Consider the following 21,949-nt stretch of genomic DNA (forward strand, 5'->3'; position numbering starts at 1 on the left):
CCTTTCAATCAAGTTTGTTTTCATAACCTTATTTCACATTTGGTTACAGCTGCCCAAACTCTACTTGACTTTGTCACAGATATTCCAGGTAAATTTCATCAGTTGATTGGATTTATAAATGTCAATCATGTAGTCCTTCCATGGAACAGCTCGTGGGCGTACAACTATTCTCAAAGTCTTCTCTCTTGAATCAGTTGTTCACCTTCCAACGATCATAACCATTCACCGATATTCCATCTAGAATCAGTACTTTACTGGGAATGTGCATCACTATGGTGATAGTCTGCAATCAGCATAATCAGCATTCTCTGAAGAGCAGTCAGTCCACCAAGTCAAAAAAGGAAAAAGCACTTCTGTTGATTTTGGATGTCAAATCTGCGAAGAAATAATTCTTGTTTTACTGTAACAGCAAATAAAATATTGATGGCTGACTAATAACCAGCATCAGCTTTGTATGATCTTTAATTGTTGTCACATATAACAGTAAGCATTTAATCATAATCTAGATCTGTTGCAACTAACAGCAGCGGATTCATAAATTATAGGCATACAGCACAATATAAAACACTGCTGTTTGATTGTTTTTATTCAAAGGACGGGCATGACTATTATTTGCATCTTTGGTGATCAGTCTACCTCTATACTTCGACATATACTTGTTTTCCATTTTGTTTTCCTCCCTTGGTCCTCCTCCTAACTTCCATTTTTTAGAACAATGGCTATGTAAAGAGATTATTGCTAGGGACTGTAGAATATCTATGTGCTATTTTACTTTGTTCTATGGTATGATATCTTCATTATTGTCTACAGTAATTGTTTGCTAGAAAATTTCTGAATACAGTAAGGGCTATGATTTTTTCACTTCTTTTTTATTGTTTTCTGCAAATAATTTCTTTCCTTTTTTCCATTGGTACATTCGCAGCATGGAGGTGTTCTAGATCAAGTTTAAGTGTTGGTGTTATTTGTCCGTATAGTGCTCAAGCTCACACTATTCAGGCAATGCTGTCAAATAAATATGAGATAGAATGTGGTTTTCTCTTCTGGGTAAGTTCCTGCAATGAGTTAAAAAGCAGCGAAGAAGATGTGATAATCATATCAACTGTCAGAAGTAATGAACATGGCTCTGTTGGCTTATGGTCCGATCATCAAATCACTAACTATTGTTTAACACGGGCCAGGTAACTTGACAAAATCTCCTTCTGTGTACCAATGTCATTTTTAATTCCAAATTTATTTCATGTGTTTTGAATTGAATGGTAGGTAGATTAGAACAACATGTTAAGGCTGTATGATTAATTATTTATTGGATTTGTATAGCTCCTCATGAAACTCTTGATTTTCTGTGAGCAGGAAATTTCTTTGGATTGCTGGAAATGCACAAACATTGAAAAGCAGTCATTCTGTGTGGCAAGAACTGGTCCATGATGCCGAAGAACGTGGTCTCTTTGTGAAAGTTGCCGAGCATAATTTTTTTTTCAACACTATAACTAATGTCAAAGATGAGCTTAAACAGCTTGATGAGTTGCAAAATTTGGAATCTGCACGTTTTAATGGCTTAAAGTGGAAGGTTTGTTCCTCAGATGCATCATTCGAAAAATTTTTACCTCCTCTCCTTGGTACTCTTTCTAAATGTTTGTTAAAGAAATTTCATTTTTTCGTGAATTATCTTCTACAATTCTGCTTTTGAACCACTACAGTTTGGACAATTTTTACTTGAATGGTTATCAATTTGTTCTGTAATATCTGATTTCAAGTTAGCATATCATATGCATTTTGTTAGGCATACTGTTATAGTTCTGTGGAATAGTTATTTCTAATTGCTGTTGTCTGTGCTATTTTAGGTGGAAGAAGAATGAATACAGAGCTCTGCAATTAACTTTTTTTTTGGAATAAAGTTGACATGGATATTCTTTCTATTATCTTTAGTTTGCGAACTTGTAACTGTCCTTCACTAATTATATAAAAAATCCATGACAATTGCACCTTCATTATCATTCACGAATGACATGAAGCTTGACCATCTACATATGTTTAGTAAGAACTTTTTAGATGTCGGATTTGCTTTTGCTTTGGCATTATAAGCTAATGCACTCATTAGATTGTTTTAAGAATTAGTCTTGATTTTATGCAGATACCAATGAACCTCTTTCTAAATCTAAATGTGCCATTGTTCTCAAAAAATAAAAAGTATAATATGCTGTTGGTAAGGTATTTTGAAAGAATAATCTTGAGTTATTTAAAGAATTCAATTCATGTACTCGGTGCACCAAAATGCAGTTTTTTTAAACATTTGCAAACTTTTATTAGGCAAAAGATTATAATTCATTTGCTACTTCTTGGAAACATATAGTGGCAAAAGTTTTATGATATAACTTGTGATTATCATTTTCTGGATGTAGGAACTAAGAAGGTGATCTAATGTATGGGTGAAAGCTTCAAATAAATTAGCATTGGTCTTAATTTGCTTCATAAACTTATGAAAAAATTGGAACAAACATTGGATGGAATGCTCTAGTTACAAGTGTGGATGAAGGCTGGTGTTTGTGAAGCCTTAGTTGGAATAATTTGATTAAGACACAACTGAATGGCAGTTTTTTGAAATTAGGATAGGTAAATAGTGAAACTAGGATGAGTAGAGGAATGAGTATGATAGAGAAAGTTTGGAGTTACATGTACAATAAAGATCTGAAAAACCTGGTTAAGGTTCCTGGGTTTGCTACAAGGGGTTTAGAAAGAAGAGAAGAAAAGTTATGTTTACATGGATGGAAGTTTTGAAATTGGATTAACAAAAGCCTGCAATGACACCAGAGATTGTTGTTGTGAGAATGTTTTTCACAGGATTTATAAAGCAGACCAAGATGGCTGCTACAAAGCTTTAATTCTTATAACTATTTCGGTTCGTTTTTTTGTTTTTGTTCACTAATTTTACTTTCATAATTCTGGCTACATCATTTTCATTTTTACTACTTTTTACAAATAGCCAGTTGATATAGTTCAATTGCATTTGTAGGTTCTAGTTAGTGATGACTTCAAAAGGTCATTTGTTGGACTACAGGATAGTTTGACGAAACAGATAATAATTGGACTTCTGTGGAGGCTAGCTTGTGGTTGGCGTCCAAAGCATAAAAGTCTATACTTCTCTAAGTTTGTGAAACATTTCAGGGTTCATAGTCTATCTTTGATATGTACAACTGATATCATTAAAGAATCAGAATATATCCAAGTAATGAAGGTCTGGGATGTGCTAACTCTTACAGAAGTTCCAAAGCTCCATCAACGTCTTGAGCGCATGATGTCTTCATTTAGTGATTGTTATGTTAAGTGCTGCATGATGGAGAAGATTGAGGGGTATGCATTACTCACCTTATCTAATTCTTCAGATGTCTTTGCCTATGGGAATGATCTTTTTTTAACAATGTTAGAAACTTTTTGAGTTTCTAGTTATGTGCTTAAACAGTAGAAGATAAGCTTCTTTTTGCCATTCGTTGAGATGTGGAATTACTGTACCTGTCATTCTTTCTTCTTCAAATAGTTTGGTAATGGAGTATTTGAAAGTTCTCATTTGTCCAATTTAACTTCTTTCCTAGGAAACTTGTGTTACCCATGACTTGGGCGATCTGTCCTGCTTCTTTCCTAAACAATGAACCATTACTTTATACTAATGGTATACAAAGCAGATTGGAGGCATCAGGTGATGTCACTAGCAAGGGTAAAGATAGTGAGGAGGTTATGCTGATGAAATTCTATGCTTTATCTTCTGGAGCTGTGAAACATTTGCTTACTGCCCCAGACGGACAGCAAATTGAGCTTCCATTTGAACTTAATGATCTTGAAGCTAAAGTAGTCACATTCTCAGACAGTGCTTTTGTACTTGGTCGTTCTGGAACTGGAAAAACTCTCGTATTGGTAACAAAACTGATTCAGAGGCAGCAACACTATATTCTTGCACTGCAGGGTTTATCTAGACAAGAGGTTCAATTATCTAGCAGTTCTCATGATTCTGAAGAAGGTACAACTGATGCAGTTCCTCATGTGAACACACTGCACCAGATATTTTTGACAATGAATCCTATTCTTTGTTCTGCTGTGAAGACTTGCATTTCACAGCTTAGAAGGTTGGAATCTCTCTTTCTTTATGAATATTTGCATTAATGGCCATTCATGTCCTTTATCGTAGTTTGTCACAAGTTTTGGATACCTTGTGCATGTGCTTGTCCCTTTTTACTTGAACTTGCTGTGTGAAGTTCCCCTATTTCTTTGATTTGCTTTGATCAACTGAATTGGCCATTGTAACTACATGGGTGTCTCATGGAAACATCAAAAGATTTATTTTGTAGTAAGAGTCACTGCTTCAATTCATAAATTCACGGAATGTTATATGGAATAAGAATAGAAAAATCTAATTATAGATGTCTGTTATGCTTATTTGAATTTATGGCTGCATATTGAACACTAACTACTACGGATAGTGTTCAAGTCTTGTTTGACTAAATTATTGCAGATCAAGTATTGTTGATGAATTATACAAAGATACATTCTAGAGATCATTGATGTTTTATTTTCTCAAACTAGAATTTGGCACATGCAACACACTTGCTAAAGATGAAGTCTAATGGGGGGCGTTCTCGGTCCCCAAGCCCCACACCCAAGGTTCGCTGTACCGGTCGGTACCGAGCGTACCGTACCGTACCGACACTCGGTACGCCTATACTAGTGCGGCACCGGTACGGGGTTCGGTACCGGTACGGCGAACCTTGCCCACACCATTGCCTTCCTTTGCTGCTTGGCTTCTAGCTAGGTTGCAATGTTGCCGTGGACTGATTGGAAGTTTAGCGCTAAGGTTTTGCCCCGTAGGAATTGGAGTTGGCAGCAAATCTCTATGCCTAAGTTAGTTGGAACACAACTTGGATGGAAATTGATAGCATAGTGGCTATTCATTAGAACTGAAATGAAGAATACAAAGTGCAAGTGCAAACAAATAAATCTAGTGGGGTATACAAGGTTCCTGCACTAGCCCAATCTATTAAGGACTCGGAAGGAATCCATAATAGTCCAATCTAGCGGAGGTAGACATTCCTCTAGCTAGCCTAATCTAGTGAGAACTTGATGTGGTTCTCCCTAGCCCAATTCCTAAGGCCAAATAATACAAGTGGACTCTCCATAGGTTTCTTCACAATCTGGATGGATGCCCCGCACTTTTGCTCTTCAAGGATATTTATAGACTGCAAGGTTGGATACAGATGCTGGGATGCAATTGCCCTTGGCTGCGGTCGACTACAGTTGGCTGCGGTTGGCTGCAGTTGGCTGCGGTTGGCTTGCAGGATTTGGCTGACTGGGCCATGCATCCTAGAAAACTGGCCGCGCACCCTGGCGAGGTTCTTTGTAATGCTCTTTGGTCTTTTGGAACCGTCGGGGCGGGCTTTGGGCGGATGCCTTGCTGGTATAGTAGGAGGCCGCAGCTGCAGTGCGCCGATGCACGGCCAAGGCCGCGGGCGCCCGCGCACGGCCAAGGCCGCGGGCGCCCGCGCACGGCCAAGGCCATGGATCGGTCTAGCTCGGGCCAGACCCATTTGCAATGCCCCTCAGTATTTTGGAACCTTTGGGGTGAGCTTTAGCCGGATGCCATGCTGGGGTAGTAGGGAAGGAAATGCCCGTTGTAGTTGGATAAGAGAGTGCGCAAGGGCGCGCACGGCTGGATGGGTGCGCCAAATCTTGTGGGTTGCGCGCTTGGGCAAGAGCGCGCGCGGTTGGTCGGGCGCGCAGAAGCTTGTGTTGCGCGCTCGGCCGTTGCCTCGTTTGGCTGGTGCGCGTGGTTGGTCGGGCGCACAAGCACTAGTGCGTAGCGCGCGCGGCCGTTGCCTCGTTTGGCTGGCGCACCCGGCCAGCCTTGCCTCGTTTGGCTGGTGCGCGCGGCTCGCCGGGCGCACAAGCACTAGTGCGTAGCGCGCGCGGCCGTTTCCTCGTTTGGCTGGTCGAGCGCGCAGACACTGATGCGTAGCGCGCTCGGCCTCTACCTTGCTTGGTTGGCGCCCGTTGTGCTGATGGGGCGAATTCTGGCGTGCGGGCTGGTCCTGCGCGTTATCATTGTTGTCGCGTACTGGTGTTGGTCTTGGCTTGTGCCTATTTGCCTTTGCTTGTTTTGGCCGCCTAGGGCTTGGTTAGCCTCTAGGCTTATCAGTTGCCTGATCTGGTCCTCGAGTGTTGCTTGGATCTCGCCTGGCTGAGTGCCATGGCTGTGTAGTTTTGGGGAGTTTCCATCAAAGTCATGATGACTATGAGTTGGTCAGATGTTTGTCACGACCCAAACCCAGATTCGTGACACGACTGTGCTATTGCCGACTACTGCCCACAATAGCACGAAGCCTCATACATGGGTAACAGGATAGTCAGACTAGTCAAACTGTCATATATTTAAAATTTTCAGTGTAACTTACTGAAAGGTACAAAATATAGAGCTTCTAAAGAGTTTATGTACACAAGTATAATTACCCCCAAAAGATAGAAATCCTGATACAAAAAGAGTATCTCTCGCCGCTATCACTGGCGGTAATCTGGAAGAAAAATATAAATAAAATGGTATGAGCTACACGGCTCAGTAAGTAATCCTGCATAATCTTATCGGATCAACTACAATATTAAGCATTTTTAAGCAGGGTTTGGGAAGCTAACATGATCATTACTTAACAATTCTTCATGATAAAATATTCGTACTGAGTTGGTAAATTGATATTTTATATCAACCAGTATTTTCATCAAAATATAACTTTAAACAGTACATCGGCATGCCGTGATTTACTCTCTTTGATGCTACTGCTCAGTCATTATCGGCCACTGGTCGGGCCAGCTCAGTCATTCTCGGCCACTAGTGAGGCTAGCTTAGTTGCTTTCGGTCAGTAGCATCTAAGAGCCCATAAGTAGTACCTCTCGGATGCTACGGCTCAGTCATTCTCTGCCAGTGGCGGGGCCAGCTCAGTCATTATTGGCCACTGGCGGGGCCAGCTCAGTCATTCTCGGCCACTGGCGAGGCCAGCTTAGTTGCATTCAACCCGTAGCATCTAAGAGCCTATATGTAGTACCTCTTGCAAGTATTACACATAGCTAAATGCAATTCATTATCATATCTTATACTTATACCTCAATTACTATATTAAGTGCAATTATAGTATCAAAATCCATCTCACACACAAATCAACTTGCATGCATAATCCTTTAAAATCTTGACAAACGTTATACACACATGATCCATAAAGTAATAAGATTAAAGACAGACTACTTACGTATATGATCCATAAATGTAATAAGATTAGGACATGTTACTTACATACATGATCCATAACAAGATTAAGACAAGTTACTTACACTTTATAATTTATGTAAGAAAGCGTATACATGATCCATAATGAGATTAAGGCAAGTTACTTAAACTTTATAATTTATGTAAGAAAGTGTATACATGATCCATAATAAGATTAAGGCAAGTTACTTACACTTTATAATTTATGTAAGAAAGTGTATACATGATCCATAATAAGATTAAGGCAAGTTACTTACAGAAATTCGCTTTCCAATTTCTTACGTCTAGGTGACAAATCCTTGATCACCTAAATTAATAACATAGGGACCACATTATTCCCTATTTATTCATAATTTCTTAACTTATCATAATATGAATTTACTTGCTTGGATCTCAAGTCCAATTTACCCAATTTGAAGCCTTTGTTCTCGATTTAGAACCAAATTGGGTTCACACAAGTCAATTGGGCTTTTAATTAAAGGATTGGGCTTTGAGTCAGGGTCAGCCTGAGGCTAATTTGCCCTTCAATCGGTTGAATTGGGCTTGAATTGGGCCTTATTTGAAATCAATTAGGTCTGCTGTGGCCAATTTAGCTTAAGTGGGTTCGTACCCAGCTCAATTGGGCTCGGGTTTAGCCCAATTCATTCAATTGGGTCCGCTCAAACTTAGCTCAGCTCAATTAGGCTTTGACCCGACTAAATTGGGTTCGGATTTAATCCAATTTACTCCATTGGTCCATCTGGACTCAGCTCAGTTTAATAGATTTGGACCCGACGTCATTTGGGCTTGGATTTAGCCCGATCTATTCAATTGGGTTCGGATTTAGGTCTAATTGGGTTCGCCAAACCATTTTCTTTTTATTTGGGCCTAACGGGTTCTGGATCCGAACCCGAATCCGACCCGTTAGGCCGAACCCGTTTAAGGGTCCCATTTTCCGAAGGCTTCTTGCCTCTTCGTCTCCCGCCCCCCTCTCTCTCTCTCTCTCCTTCGTCTCCACCGGAACCCTAGCCGCTCCGGCCGAGCCTTCGGCCTTCTCCTTCTCCGACCTTGTTCTTTTCTTCCTCCCTTGCAGCCCTTCATCTCCTCCCCTTCCTCTTGCTAGCAACCGGGGGGTAAGACTCCCTCGACCCACTGGCCGAGGCGGTGCTCCCACCTCGGAGCAGCAAAGGATGGGAGGCCGACCCCTCCTCTTCTTCGAAGTGATGCCGGAGAAGGAAAGGAGGGCCTGGAGATGGGGCCGAGACTCAGTTTCCTCCGGAAAGCCCTCATCTATTTCGACCACGGCGAAGAACCGCCATTCGAGGATGAAGCTTCAAGGTCTTGGTAAGTATTTTATTTTTGTTCATTTATTTTCTTTCCTCCCTTTCTCCTTTTCTTTTCTTTCATGGTGGCGCCACCACCTCTTCACCGAAGAAGGGGTGGGGGCTTGGCTAGTCTGGCGGCCCTGTGGCCCCATATGGTGCCGGCTCGGCGGCCTCGTGGTCGCATCCGGTGCCCCGGGCACCCGCAGCGGAGGCTGCGGAGCCCTAGGCACCCGCAGGCCGAGTTCGGTTGGGCTCGGCCTGGATGAGCACTGGGCCTGGGCCTAGCTTAGTTGCTGGGCCTGGGTCGGACCTAGGTCATACTCAGGCCGGCCCGTGGCCTGCCCTTGTGCGTGGGTCTGGCCCGGGTGGAACCCGTCGGCCATTTACTCTTCTTCCATCTTCTCAGTGCTAGAGTCTTCTTTCCTCTATTTCAAAGTTGAAACAGAAGGGAGTAACATTCCACAGAAGAACTTCCTCCTTTTTTATTTTGTTTAAACCTATTTACTTAAGTAAATCAGGTCATACCTTGCTTCGGGTTGGCTGCAGCCGAGCAGTACACCCTTCAAGAAATTCCTCCTTCCTCTCCTAGGGCTTCAGAGGTTCAGCTCCTTCAACCTCCAGCTCCAGGGTTCGGCTTCTCTGGTACAATACTCCAGAGGGCTAAGGAATAATAGCGTATTGTAAATTCTAAGTTAAGAAACTGAGAGTTTAAATAAACTCTGCTTAGAATGTGACCCTTGGAGAGGTGGCACCCTCTTCTTCCTCCTTGCTCCGGAAGCCTACAGTTGCCCTTTCCCTCATGCCAGCTGGGCTTGTCCTTTCAACTTGGGTGAGAGGTGACGGACTCCCATTTTGCATGAATGAGGGCCCAAAAGCTGGCCTCCCTCCTACTGGCCAGCTGGGGCCCCGTCACATCAGCCTTCAGGCGTGAGGTGGCAACCCTCCATGGGCGGCCATCCATGGGCCCAATACGGCCCATTAATGACTGGTCCAAATACCCTTAAATTGGGCCTCAAAAGTATTGGGCCCGGTTAGTCTCGGGCTCGGACAGTACAATGTGGGTCTATGATAACGTAACGTGCTTTGATGGTAGGATTGGCTTGAGACATGCGACAATAGTCTAGGGGAGATAAGAGGTCTTGATGGTTGTTTTCAAGTACCTTGTACATTGTCTAAAAATAGTTTTGCTTTTGTGGCCGCTTATTTATGATGTCTAGAATATAGGGACTAGCTACATTTTTTCCTTTATGTTTTAGAGATTATACACTTGTCCCTTCTAACAATTATCCTATTTGTTTTCCAATAATATAGGAATTGGTAGATCCTAATTCTAGTTAACTCTCCCTTCTACTTCAAGGCCCTAGCTTTTGTGGGATGAGTTTCCAAAACTCAAATTTTCTTTTGGATTATATTTTATAGTCCCACTCAAGGTACGCGGTACCGACTGTACCGACGTACCGGTGGGCATCGATACCGGTACGGTACCGAACCAAACCGAGCCGAACCGGTACTGTACCGATGGGGCTAAAAGCCAAAAAAAATTTGGAGCCGGTACGGACTGGTCGGTTTGGGTCGGTACTGGATCGGTCGGTACGGTTCGGTACCGAAATATGTAGCTGTATCGTACCGATAGGGTCCGGTACCGGTATGTACCGGCCGGTACCGACCATACCGACTGGTACGGCAGACCATGGTCCCACTCCTTAAGGTTTTGTTGATCTTTAAGTTTTTGAATTTATCCCAAAAAACTTTATAACCGGTGCATATGTAGATCAAATACCCTAGGTGTGGTAGGTAAGAGTATGACCATAAAGCCATCACACTCTACATTTATACATCTTTGTTAGTGTACATTGATGTAGTAAATACACTGTAATTTATTCTCCTGTGTCGTGATCATGGTATGCTGAACCGGCCCGTACTGGCTATAGAAGGCCAAGCATGGTGAGCTGATTGAAGAAGCCAAACTATCATTGTATACCATGATGGCGAAAATTTATCTAATTTTAAAAAAAAAGATCATCTCAATAGTGTCCGGCAGTTTGGCTTGCAACTCGGCTTTTCGATGTTGTCGATCTTCTCCTGGGCATTATCCAGTTCTACTCGTAGTGGCTAAGGGAGTTCTCATTGAGTCTGGTGATCTTCCTAGTTATTTATAGTAGTCAAAGTGATTTACATCAAGTCTGGTGATTCTCTTAGATACTTGTAGTGGTCAAAATAGTCCACATTGAGTCCGGTGATCCTTCTGGATACGCGTAGTGGTAAAAATAATCTACAACGAGTCTGGTGATTCACTTGAATTCGGTGGTACGTTAGGGAACCCCAAGCCTAAGCTCAAAATTAGGATAGCTTTTAGATTATCCCACCAAAACATTGAAAAGTGTATGTATTACCCATTAGGGGTGGCTACATAGCCCCTAGACTCAAAAAAAAAAAATGAATAGATGTCCATAATATCAATATATTAGAATTAGTTGTCATGTATTTCATTAATTAACAGATTTTTTGTGATTTTATACTATTTTTAGTGGAAAATTTTATTTAAAATAGAAAAATGTTTAAATGCGAAAAATATTTAATATGATAAGTTTTAAAATAGCTACTTATAGTTTGTTGATTAACATAGTTTATGTTGTCTTTAAAGGTGAATTACTCAAAATAGTTGATAGTTTGATTAAACATTGAAAACATGGAGCATGCATCAAGAACCAATGAGATAAATTTTAAACTAGTTTCCTTGCATTTTGTATGTTAACAAGATTTATATGACTCCAAATTAATTTAAAAAAAGAAAACTAATTAAAAATCATAAAAAATGTAATTAAATACAGAAAATATCCAACATGCATCTTTTAATCAATGTTGAAAGGTAAAAAGATAAAAGTGAAACATGTTAGAATTTAGAAGAATTAAAATTTTCAAAATAAAAAAAGAGCCCAAATTTTAAGTGAACCTGGCAAATTCTTTGCTGACTTCACTTAAAATTTTTAAAATAAATTAAACAAGTGTTTGGAGGGCGAAGCCCTTGCTCCGGCCCGCTGGCTCCCTTCGGTGCCCCTCCAACGCTGTCCAGAGGCCCTCCCTCTCCCCCTCTCTTTGTTCCTCTCTTTTGTTCTCCCTCTCTCACCCTCTTTGCTGTGTCGGTACGGCTCGGCATAGAATGGCATGGAGGCGTATAGAACCGTGCTCTAATACTGGCATGACGAACCTTTGTATAAATTATTACATGATTATATTATTGTTATATATATTTAATATGTGCGGTGAGTGTATGCTTTCATGCTATTTTCTAGTTGCAAGGATTTTTGTAGTTGAAACTATTACCAAATTTTGCTGCAGTTCAAATAGAAGTTTTGGGCCTCCTTTTGCAGTTGAACTGTAGCCTACAGGCATCGAACACTTGTTTTGTGTGCTTGCAATTCAATTACGCCAAACTAAAATTGTAGCATAACAATTGTCGGCAATCAAACAGCTGGATAGGAGAATGCTACTTGGCCGGCACTAGCACCCCCCTTTTTAGATGGGGATACTCCTAGACTTTTTATGTTCTTTTGGAATTTTGAAAGTGAGTCATTGTTGATTATTTTATTACAATATTATGAATTATTTCCCTAGTTTCATTTATAGTTGGTTCTTAAACCTTATTGGGACCACAAGTACTGTTAAAATATCGATTTTCCTGCATAACACACCCCATTGAAAATCACTAGAACATGGAAAAAGTTCAGTTCATATTCGGATTACACATCAAAAAAAAAAAAACAACAAAAGTTGGGAAAACAAAACAAAACAATCAAATTTGCATCCTGGTACTGTACCGATACACAACCTTATTCCCTGAGTTGGTAACATATGGGTTGGTACCATACCGGTTTGGCAGAAACTGGTACCATCTTCGGTGCCATTATCCAAACTCTCTTTTGGAAGCATCAAATCTACCATTATCCAAACTCCCTTTTGGAAGCATCAAATCTTAATACGTAATGGACTGCTCCATGTCAAGGCCTAATCCATTTCTATTTCTATAACTAGGAATCCTATTTAACTACTAGGAGTGACAAATTCTGGTTTTAGTTTTTTCCTACTGGTTAAGCATTAGTCTCCTGTAGGGGGAGGCTGAACCTTTTATGTACAACCTGATTTACCATACCTTTTGGACAACAGATAGTTCTACTAATTGCATGTTGAAGTCTCTCGTGGTATGAGTCCGGGCCAAAAAGATTTCATCCCCAAAATACAAGATCAGAGTTTCGGGGTGTCTGTCAAAGTATTATCTATATTTATGGGTTGGAAGTTTCTTGGTTTCACACAAGCAACAAAATATGTCGTAGATAATTTGTCTAATCTGTAACTACCATTGCTACTGGTGACACTCATGACGGAGAAAACATGCCTCATAAAGGTAATGCTTGCTGATTTGCTGAAAAGTGAATGGTTAAATTCAAATTATGATAAATTAGTAACGTAAACCAATTATAATAAAGTTTCCTCTCCTTGGACTGAGGCTCGTTGTTATTGTCCTAAAAACCATATTGCCTTCTTGTGAAGGGGCCTTGTTCAATGGTGAAGTACCCCTGATGCATTCCAAGAAATCCCTTACATGCATGGTCTTGGTGGAGTATGAAAATGATCAAAATACTCCTTTTGCCTAGTAAAAGGAACAATTGCTCTTGAACTTAGAATTAGGCCAATTTTCTATTCGGGAAAGCAGACTCATTCGTTGTCTTAACACGGTTTAGGCCAGTTATCTGAAGCCAAGTTTTGGAGTATGAAACTGTGACCCGTCTTTGATTGAAAGCCTGGCTCCTTCACAGTCCGCAGCAGATAGAAGAAGGGCAGGTCATAGATTCATACCATATGGCTTACATACATATGTACAAACATTTCTATGGACTTAAGCTGGCCAAGCCTTATTTAACTTCTTGACTTTCGGGGCTCTTTAAGCTAGGGACATGGCATAATACTAGTCAGATCAATAGGTAGAATCAACCAATGACCAAAATATGACTTATCATGTCTGTGCCAGTCACTGATTTGAACGAGACATATTGCATAGTGCTAACACATGGCATGCAATTGGCATGAAAGGTAAACAACTCTTTTTAACCCCAGTGGTTTGGGTGCGGGTGTTTGGATTCAGGAGTTCCTAGAAATATGAACAGGGATGATAAGGGATTCTGCTTCAGTCAATTACTTTTAAAGACTTTAAACTTGTAATTATATATTCACAATCAATGAAGTTTAAGAGTCAAAATTTTGTCTAGATGTTTGTGGTAATAGCTATTTAGTATGTGCATTACGTCGTTTCATGTGCACTAGAATGTAAACTAACACCATATAACTATTCTACACATACGCAACTGAAGTAAGTGGGCATTCACATTAGACGAATACAAGGGAACAAGTAACTAGTTTATACTAACGATATATTTTTAAGTATTGACACATGCTTTTAGTCTTATAGAGTTCTAATACTATGGATTGCTTATGATATTTCTTTGAAATGCATATAAATCATAGGTGACCCTGATGTTAAATTTAAGTTTGTAGTATGATGAACTTTTATTTATGTCTCTTGGGATTTCATTTCTTCATACAAAATAAATGGGGTTAATATGGAAGAGTTCATTGGCACGTAGAATAGAAAGTTAACGTAACATGTTCAGATGGTTAGGAGATGGCAACATCTTTAGCCTTTTGGTCTTTGTCAGCTAGTGGAGTTCGTTGCATTTGCCATTGCTATTTGCAAACTGCAGCCTCGTGTCTGTACTTGTAGGCAAAGTTTGCATGAAGTACAATTAGTTCTATAAGGTGAGTTTTGTGATGGTAAGGTTATTTTGTGCTGTTGACTTTGTTTCTCAAGATTCTGTCAGGAAAGATGTGCTGGACCCTTGGCACATTAGATACTCTCGTTCGTTAAACAGATGATGTCTGAGGCCACTCATGGCTGCACAAAAACAGAAAGGCTTTTTCCTTATAACATTAGAGTTAGAGACCTGTATATATTTGTTTCCTAGCCCCTTAAATTATTTTTATCCTAATTCAAGGAATATTGGAAAACTAGTACAATTATATAGAACCATAAAATAGATGGTTAAGATCATTCTAAGATCATTCTTTGATGACATGTACTGTAATTTCATCAAGTGTGTTCTTACGGTGACCTTTTAATGTGGGTATATTTATACAAGCTGACTTCTATTCATTGTTATGGTGGTAAACACATGCATACAATTTTGTCCTGCGAGAAGTTCCAGTGGAATATCTATTGATAGATCTAATAGTTGAGGAGTTTTTATCAGTTCTTTTGAGTCTTTTTTTCAAATTATTCTAGTCTGTAAGTTTAAAATTTTCAGTTCTGCTGGTATGTTATTTTACCGTACCATTCTAATTTCATGGGTCAAGTGTACATTTTGCACTAGGATATTGTCATTCTGATTCTTATTTTTTTAAAATTACTTTGGTCCTAGGTATGCTGCTGGTGAGGAAGCTACTAAAAGGTTGAAGTTCATTGAAGCACATGGGGTCAGTGAAAACTTAAGTAGGTTTTCAGAAATTCCTAATAGCTTCATGGAGATCTCAGAGAGCCATTTTCCTCTTGTCATTTCACTTCACAATTTTTTGATCATTCTTGATGGAAGCATGAAGAACTCATTCTTTGATAAATTTTCTGATGTAAAGGCGATTACTGGTGGGAAAAGAACTGTGATGTCTCACGTCCTGTGTCAACTTATCACGGTTAAAGAAATTGACTATGATCATTTTGTTTCTTCTTATTGGCCTCGTTTTGACAAAAATCTTACCAGGAAATTGGAACCATCGTTGGTGTTCTCTGAGATCATCTACTGTATAAAAGGAGGAATGGGTACCGGAAGGACTTCAATTTACAAAAACATGGATGAGGACGAGTATACTGCGCTATCTGAGAATCGGCGCTCTTCAGTAAGCAAAGATAAGAGAAAAATGATATATAAAATATTTATGAGTTATGAGAAGGAAAAAGAGAAATGTGAGGAATATGACATTTCTGATTTAGTGAATGATCTTCATTTTCGATTATTTGTTTATAGATATGAGGGCCGCAAGATGGATTATTTATACGTAGATGAAGTTCAAGATTTTACAATGAAGCAGATTTGCTTGTTCAAACACCTTTGTGTGAATTTCCAGAGTGGATTTATGCTTTCTGGAGACACTGCACAGGCTCTGGTTAATGATTTTAGATTTGAAGATATTAAATGCTTATTCTATAAAGAGTTTCTCCTTGGGTTGGGATCTGTTCCTGAACTTTTTCTGTTGAGCACTAATTTCCGGACCCATGCCGGTATTTTGAAATTAGCAGAAAGCATATTAGATCTGTTGCACCATTTCTTTCCTTTATTAGTTGATCGTCTTGTTTCAGAAAAAAGTATGACACACGGAGAGGCTCCTGTATTACTAGAATCTGAAAATGAGACTGATGTGCTAGATACTATCTTTGGCACTAATGAAACAATCGACCATATCCCATTTCAATTTGGAGCTGAACAAGTAATTTTGGTACGTGATAAACATACTAAAGAGAAGCTTGTTTGTCGTATCGGTAACAAAGCTCTGGTCTTGACCATTAAGGACTGCAAAGGGCTGGAATTTCAGGTATAGTATTAGAGACTGAGTTTTTAAATTTTGCATGTACTTCTGCTACTTAGCTTTTCTAGAACCTAGTTTCCCTATTTTTTATATAATTTTGTTTGCAGGATGTTCTTCTATTTAATTTCTTTGAGGAGTCACCTTTGAAGTGCCAATGGAGGGTAGTTTATGAGTTCATGGACGATCAAAAATTAGCAAACCCTTGCTTGCCCAAGTATCCATGTTTTGACCAAGATAAACATCATATTCTGTTCACGGAACTGAAACAGTTGTATGTTGCTGTTACACGTACTAAAAGAAGATTGTGGATCTATGAAAGTAGACAAGACTTTGGGGGGCCAATTTTCAACTACTGGAAGATGTTGGGTCTTGTGCAGGTGGAGAGATTGGATTCATCATTTGTCAGGAAAATGGAAGTGTATTGTAAAATAGAAGAGTGGGATGCCCGTGGCGAGAAGGTTTACACCTTACTTGTGTCATTTGTATTCAATTTAATTCATCTTTACGCACCTGAACTCTGAGGTGCAATTGTTGAATATTCTTTCTATTATGTTTTTTCAGTTCTTTAATGATGGCAATTATGAGATGGCGATACTGTGTTTCAAACGATCTGGAGATGTATATATGGAGAACTGGTCAAAGGCAGCATTACTTCAAGCTGATGGTCGTTCTAAGCTTCATGTGAATTTCCAGCTGGCATTAGATTCACTATCAAAGGCTGCTGACATTTATGAGAGCATTGGAAAGATGGAATTATCTGCATCTTCCATCATGGAGTCACGCGAATATACAAAAGCAGGTTAGGTTTGGCTATTGACTTTTTTATTTTCTTTTTTTTTTTTTTGGGGGGGGGGGTCTACAACTGCAACTGACTGATTTTATGTTAAGTCCTTCTAGTATTCTTCTAAAATTAGGTTGCATAATTTGTTCGTTATCTTTCTTGTTTTTTTTTTGCAATTCTGTTCACATGTTAAGTCTATTGTACATATTTGCCATTTTGTATTGAGTATAATGATGCTTTGCAGTTATTTTTCACGCTAGTATCCAGCAGATGCAATGCATGTGCAGAGCATTACAAGGACACATGACATACTTTACAAGTATCGTGGCTAAGTTGTGTTTTCTTCTTTTTCTTCATTTTTTTCTGTTTTGGAGCCTGCAAGGGCCTTATCCCTCCCTAAATTTGGAAATACAACTATATGTTAGCTATATCCTATTTTAGAAAATAACAGTTCTTACTTATTCAGGCCCCACAGTATTTTGCTACTTGAAAAGACCAACTTCCTCCTTGTACCATCCTTGAAAGGACGGGTTGTATCTTTCGTGCGAAAGATGGATTCACCTTCCTTTGCAAGAATCCACCATTGGATCATGCAATGGCTACTTTGAGATCTGTGTACGTGGACGAATGGAGTTCATAGTGCTTTGAGATGTGTGTGGGATGCGATCCAACAGCCAATCATTCTTTTGCGCGAAAGATACAACCTGAACCCTTTTTGTAATGCACACTCAGAATATTCTATTCCAGAAGACTTGCCTTGCCAATGTAAGAAACTGCCTAAGAGAAGGAATTATTATTGAGAAGCGGAAATAGCTACCATTTTATTAAAGTATAATTTACACATGATTTATTATTTGATAGATAGATCTTACTAGGAGGCGAATAGTCTAAATGTGCTTTCATTTTTTTACCATGCTAACATAGATAATTAGCACCTGGAATCATGAACATCTTATTTTTGTTTTTTTGATGCATGATAGTTGAAGAGAATTGGCAAGTCATGCTTCAAGAATTATGAATATTATTTTTGACCATTACTATAACTAAAAAAGTCATCAAAATAATTCCTATTAAACTTTAAATTCTTAATTGATATGAATTTATGCTTTTTTGAACTACGATTATCCATCTCTCTCTGTAACCCTTCCAAATGCTGAATTCCACTTCACCATGCACTCCTAGCCAGAAAAGTCGAGTAACTAAGGAAGAGCTCCAAAGTTTAATCTTGCTGGAAAAGTTTTGTCCATGTCACGGTCTGAAGTACCATGTTAAGTGTCGTTAATGTCTCCATATAGTACATACCACAATACAACCCCATATCTCCACATGGTTTGTTTAAGGTTTGAAAAACTGTGGTATGGTACTTTACAATAATGTTGTAAGTCCCGACGAGATGGAGGGCGTCATAGTCATCCTGTCTCATTTCTATGAGAAAATGGGACTGGGATGGGGTTAGGACTCTGAAACTCATTTATGCGCGGAAAGAAGAGGACAAAAGGAAAGAAAGAAATGAAGGAAAGATGAAGAAAAGGAAAGGTGAAAGGAGAGATATTCAAGAGGAGAGAGAAAAGAAGGGAGAAGAAGAAGAATGAAAGGAAGGAAGGAAGAAAAGAGAAAGATGAAGGGATAAGAAAAAGAAAGAAGAAGAAAAAGGAAAGAAAGGATGGTAAGGAAAAATGGAGGAAAGAAGAAAAAGAAAGAAAGAAGAAAAGAAAGAAAAAGAAAGGAAAGGAAAGAAAGGAAAGGAAAGAAAGGAAAGAAAAGAAAAAGGGAAGAGAGACGGAAAGTACCTACAAGACGCTCGACTGGGATTGGTGTGGAGATGAGGTAGGATAGTGGAGCATCCCATTCCATGGAGAAACTAGGATATCCCCAGATTTAAAACCTTGCTATACAATATAACCTTGATTAGTTTCTTATTTTTGTGAATATCGTATTATGGTATGGTTGGTCTTTCATGCCTTTTTCCATATATATCTAAAGTTATCAATTTGTTCACAGGATGTCTTTTATTGGTGTCATTTGTAAATGATTATGTACATGATATTCAATATACTGGTTCAAGGATTTGACTAGGTACCAGTCCATACTGGCTATACTAAATTGTACCATTAAGGGTCTTAGGGTTGGATGTGCTAGGACAGTATCGATAGATGGTGTTTCACCTCCAAGTTGTTTGTCCTATGACAAAGGGCATATATTGTTTTTGTATGGTACCATACCTTAACCATATCTGCCTTACAAGTAAGGTACTAATATGGATATTGATTTCCAGTACATAAACCTTGAAGTGGTTTGCCTGCATAGTGCATGTAATTGATCAGCAGAAAATTAAAAAGGAAAACAAAAATGTTTATGGCTAGATATTGAATTTCAATCTTACCACCATGTTTTCTTTTTTAAATCTGCATGTTTTTTCAATGACAAGTGCTTCAAAAGGTGGACTTATCAATGAAAGGTGATACTTTTATTAAATAAGTGTTTTAGAGTTGCTCTTGAGTGTACAATTGGACAAACCTCCTATTTCTACCTCGACCCGAGTTCACGAACCGGGGGTTGACAACTGCCGCGTACTCGTAGGGAACCCTCCCCACAAGCATGCAGGGCATCTCAATATGATCTCATAAATATGCAGCGGAACAATTTAAATAATAATGTGCAAACTTTATTTCAATAACTAGCTCAACATTTAAATGTCTCACAATCATAACAATATTCTAGGGTAGTACATCAATTTAAATAGACTTTGTTCTAAGATAATCTGTGCTAAAGTTCTGCTAGTCACTCTCTCATATTGAAAACTTCGATCAGACTAGTTCTCTGAATCTGTGAAAAAATAAGAAATCGTATAATGAGCTAGACAGCTCAGTAAGCAATGATCACTTTAACTAAACAAAATCAGGCAATCAAATAGATTATAATTTGCAAAAAATAAGCATATATACAGTACTAATATACGAATCAAATCTTTCTAAAAGTATTAAATTTTGTTCATAGATTCAAATTTTTTCAAATATTCAATTTATCTTATCGATCCTGAGCTATGACCGCATCATCCTGTGGCAGGATCATAACACCGACTATTTTTTTTGAAGTTAGCTGTGCATTATCTTGCAGCAAAGTCCTTTAGGACCGCTGGTCTGCTGACGATATGTCACTAATCATCTTGAACACAACCTTCAAAACAATTCATGTGCCAATGTATTAGCCTCTATTGGCGGGATCCTTAATATAAACATGTCAAAATTCAAATAGTTTTATGTTTCATATTTCAGTTCTAAAATCATGAGGTGTCAAAATCAATCAATCATATCCATAATAAGATCATATATCGTCATAATATTTCATAATAGTATATTACATAATCATATGCGATCCATCAAATTCATGCATCATGAATAACACCACTTAGAGTCATGAATATAACAATTTAATGATTGCTAATAGATTTACAAAAAAAATAAAACAATACCATGCGAATGCAAGCTAACTAACAGATCCAATTAATTCCAAAAAATTTTCTCAAATTTTGTTATTTAAAAATTATATTTTCAATCAGAAGTTATCATGATTATTCCAAGAATGGGACCTTAATTCCAATACCATCACCGGATTGACCAATTGGGAGTGCCCGACATCTCGGTCGGTCCGATCAAAGTGAAATTCATCGAATCATGCTCGGACTAGGGCACAGATGGTTCAACAAAGATCAGGGCGATCAAATCTATTAGTGTTTGGCAGAGGCCAGGGTGGGGGCTGATATGCTGTCCGACAATCCTAGATTAGGACTCTTCACCATGGTCAATTCAAAATCACTATGAAGATTCTTCACTGGATCCAACTATTCTAGAGTAGAGAGAAAGTCTAGGTAGAGAAAAACAAGAGAGCATGGGGAAGAGAGAAAAGAGAACTATCTTCTCTCTCTCTAACCAAGGAGAGGAAGGAAGACGGTGGCTGCAGGTGGTGCCCGGGGTCAGGGACCCACGGTTGGCCAGCAAGCAGCCAGTGGCGACTAGCGGTCGACAGCACTAAATCCACTCAAAATAGGGGTTTCGACCCTCTTTAACCATACAAATCAAGCATCCTAATGGCCGGAGCTTCGGCCATGGTCTCCTGCCACTGGGGGGGATTGGAGGAAGACTTAGGAGGCAAGAATCGATGGTGGAACCAGCCGGAATCAGAAGAAAAAAACTTGCTTTCTGAAAGCAAGAAAAACATGGGCTTTGCCTCGTCTCGGCCAAATTTCGGCGATCATCAGTCGGAATCGGGCTTCCAAGGGTCACGGAGGATGAAGAGAAGAGTTATCCAAAGATTTTTGGATTATTTCCTCGCTTCTTGGCGGCGAATGGCAGTAAAGGAAAGAAAAAACCAATATGGGGTGGAGATAAACGTATCTATTTATCTACGATCGAATTATATTTCTTCGATGCATCATTGTCAATATGAATCCAATGTTAAGAAAACAAATTTAAATAAATCAAATAAGGACTTGTGTTGGATTGGCACAACATAAACATAAATAATAAATTTGTATGAAAAAAATACGAAAGAGGTAAAGTAAAGAAAAAATCTCGGGTTTATTCAATCAATAGAGGTACAATAAGCAAGATGAACCCCTTGTTTGTTGGTGGATTCCCGCAACAAACAAAACAAGAAAAAAAGTAAATTAAGTATGAATACAGCAAGAAAAAGGCAAATTGTGTGTAAATAATTACACAAAGATAGATACTAGTGACCCCCCCCTTTTTTTATTTATTAATTTTTTGTTTTTTTTTACTTTAATTAACTCGAATCGAAGTTCTTTCTTGAAATAATTCTGCCTTCCTTAAAATATCACAAACAGTTCCCGTAGGTTGAGCACCTTTTTCAAGGAAATATAGAATAAGAGGAACATTTAAATAAGTTTGATTCTTTATCGGATCGTAAAAACCTACTTTTCTG

General features: G+C 39.0%; 1 protein-coding gene across 1 annotated transcript in view; it reads left to right on the forward strand.

Moving 5' to 3' along the window:
- The window catches only part of LOC103724242, a 46,899-nt gene that overhangs the window by 16,084 nt on the left and 8,866 nt on the right, over positions 1-21,949 (forward strand). Inside the window, exons 6-12 of the mRNA XM_017846917.3 lie at positions 923-1,178; positions 1,351-1,567; positions 3,011-3,348; positions 3,588-4,115; positions 15,069-16,233; positions 16,335-16,685; positions 16,789-17,026. Of these exons, the coding sequence (XP_017702406.2) occupies positions 923-1,178; positions 1,351-1,567; positions 3,011-3,348; positions 3,588-4,115; positions 15,069-16,233; positions 16,335-16,685; positions 16,789-17,026 (3,093 nt within the window). The remainder of the gene's footprint in view (positions 1-922; positions 1,179-1,350; positions 1,568-3,010; positions 3,349-3,587; positions 4,116-15,068; positions 16,234-16,334; positions 16,686-16,788; positions 17,027-21,949) is intronic.

This window comes from Phoenix dactylifera, unplaced genomic scaffold (genome assembly GCF_009389715.1).
Source record: "Phoenix dactylifera cultivar Barhee BC4 unplaced genomic scaffold, palm_55x_up_171113_PBpolish2nd_filt_p 000527F, whole genome shotgun sequence".
Classification (NCBI taxonomy): domain Eukaryota; kingdom Viridiplantae; phylum Streptophyta; class Magnoliopsida; order Arecales; family Arecaceae; genus Phoenix; species Phoenix dactylifera.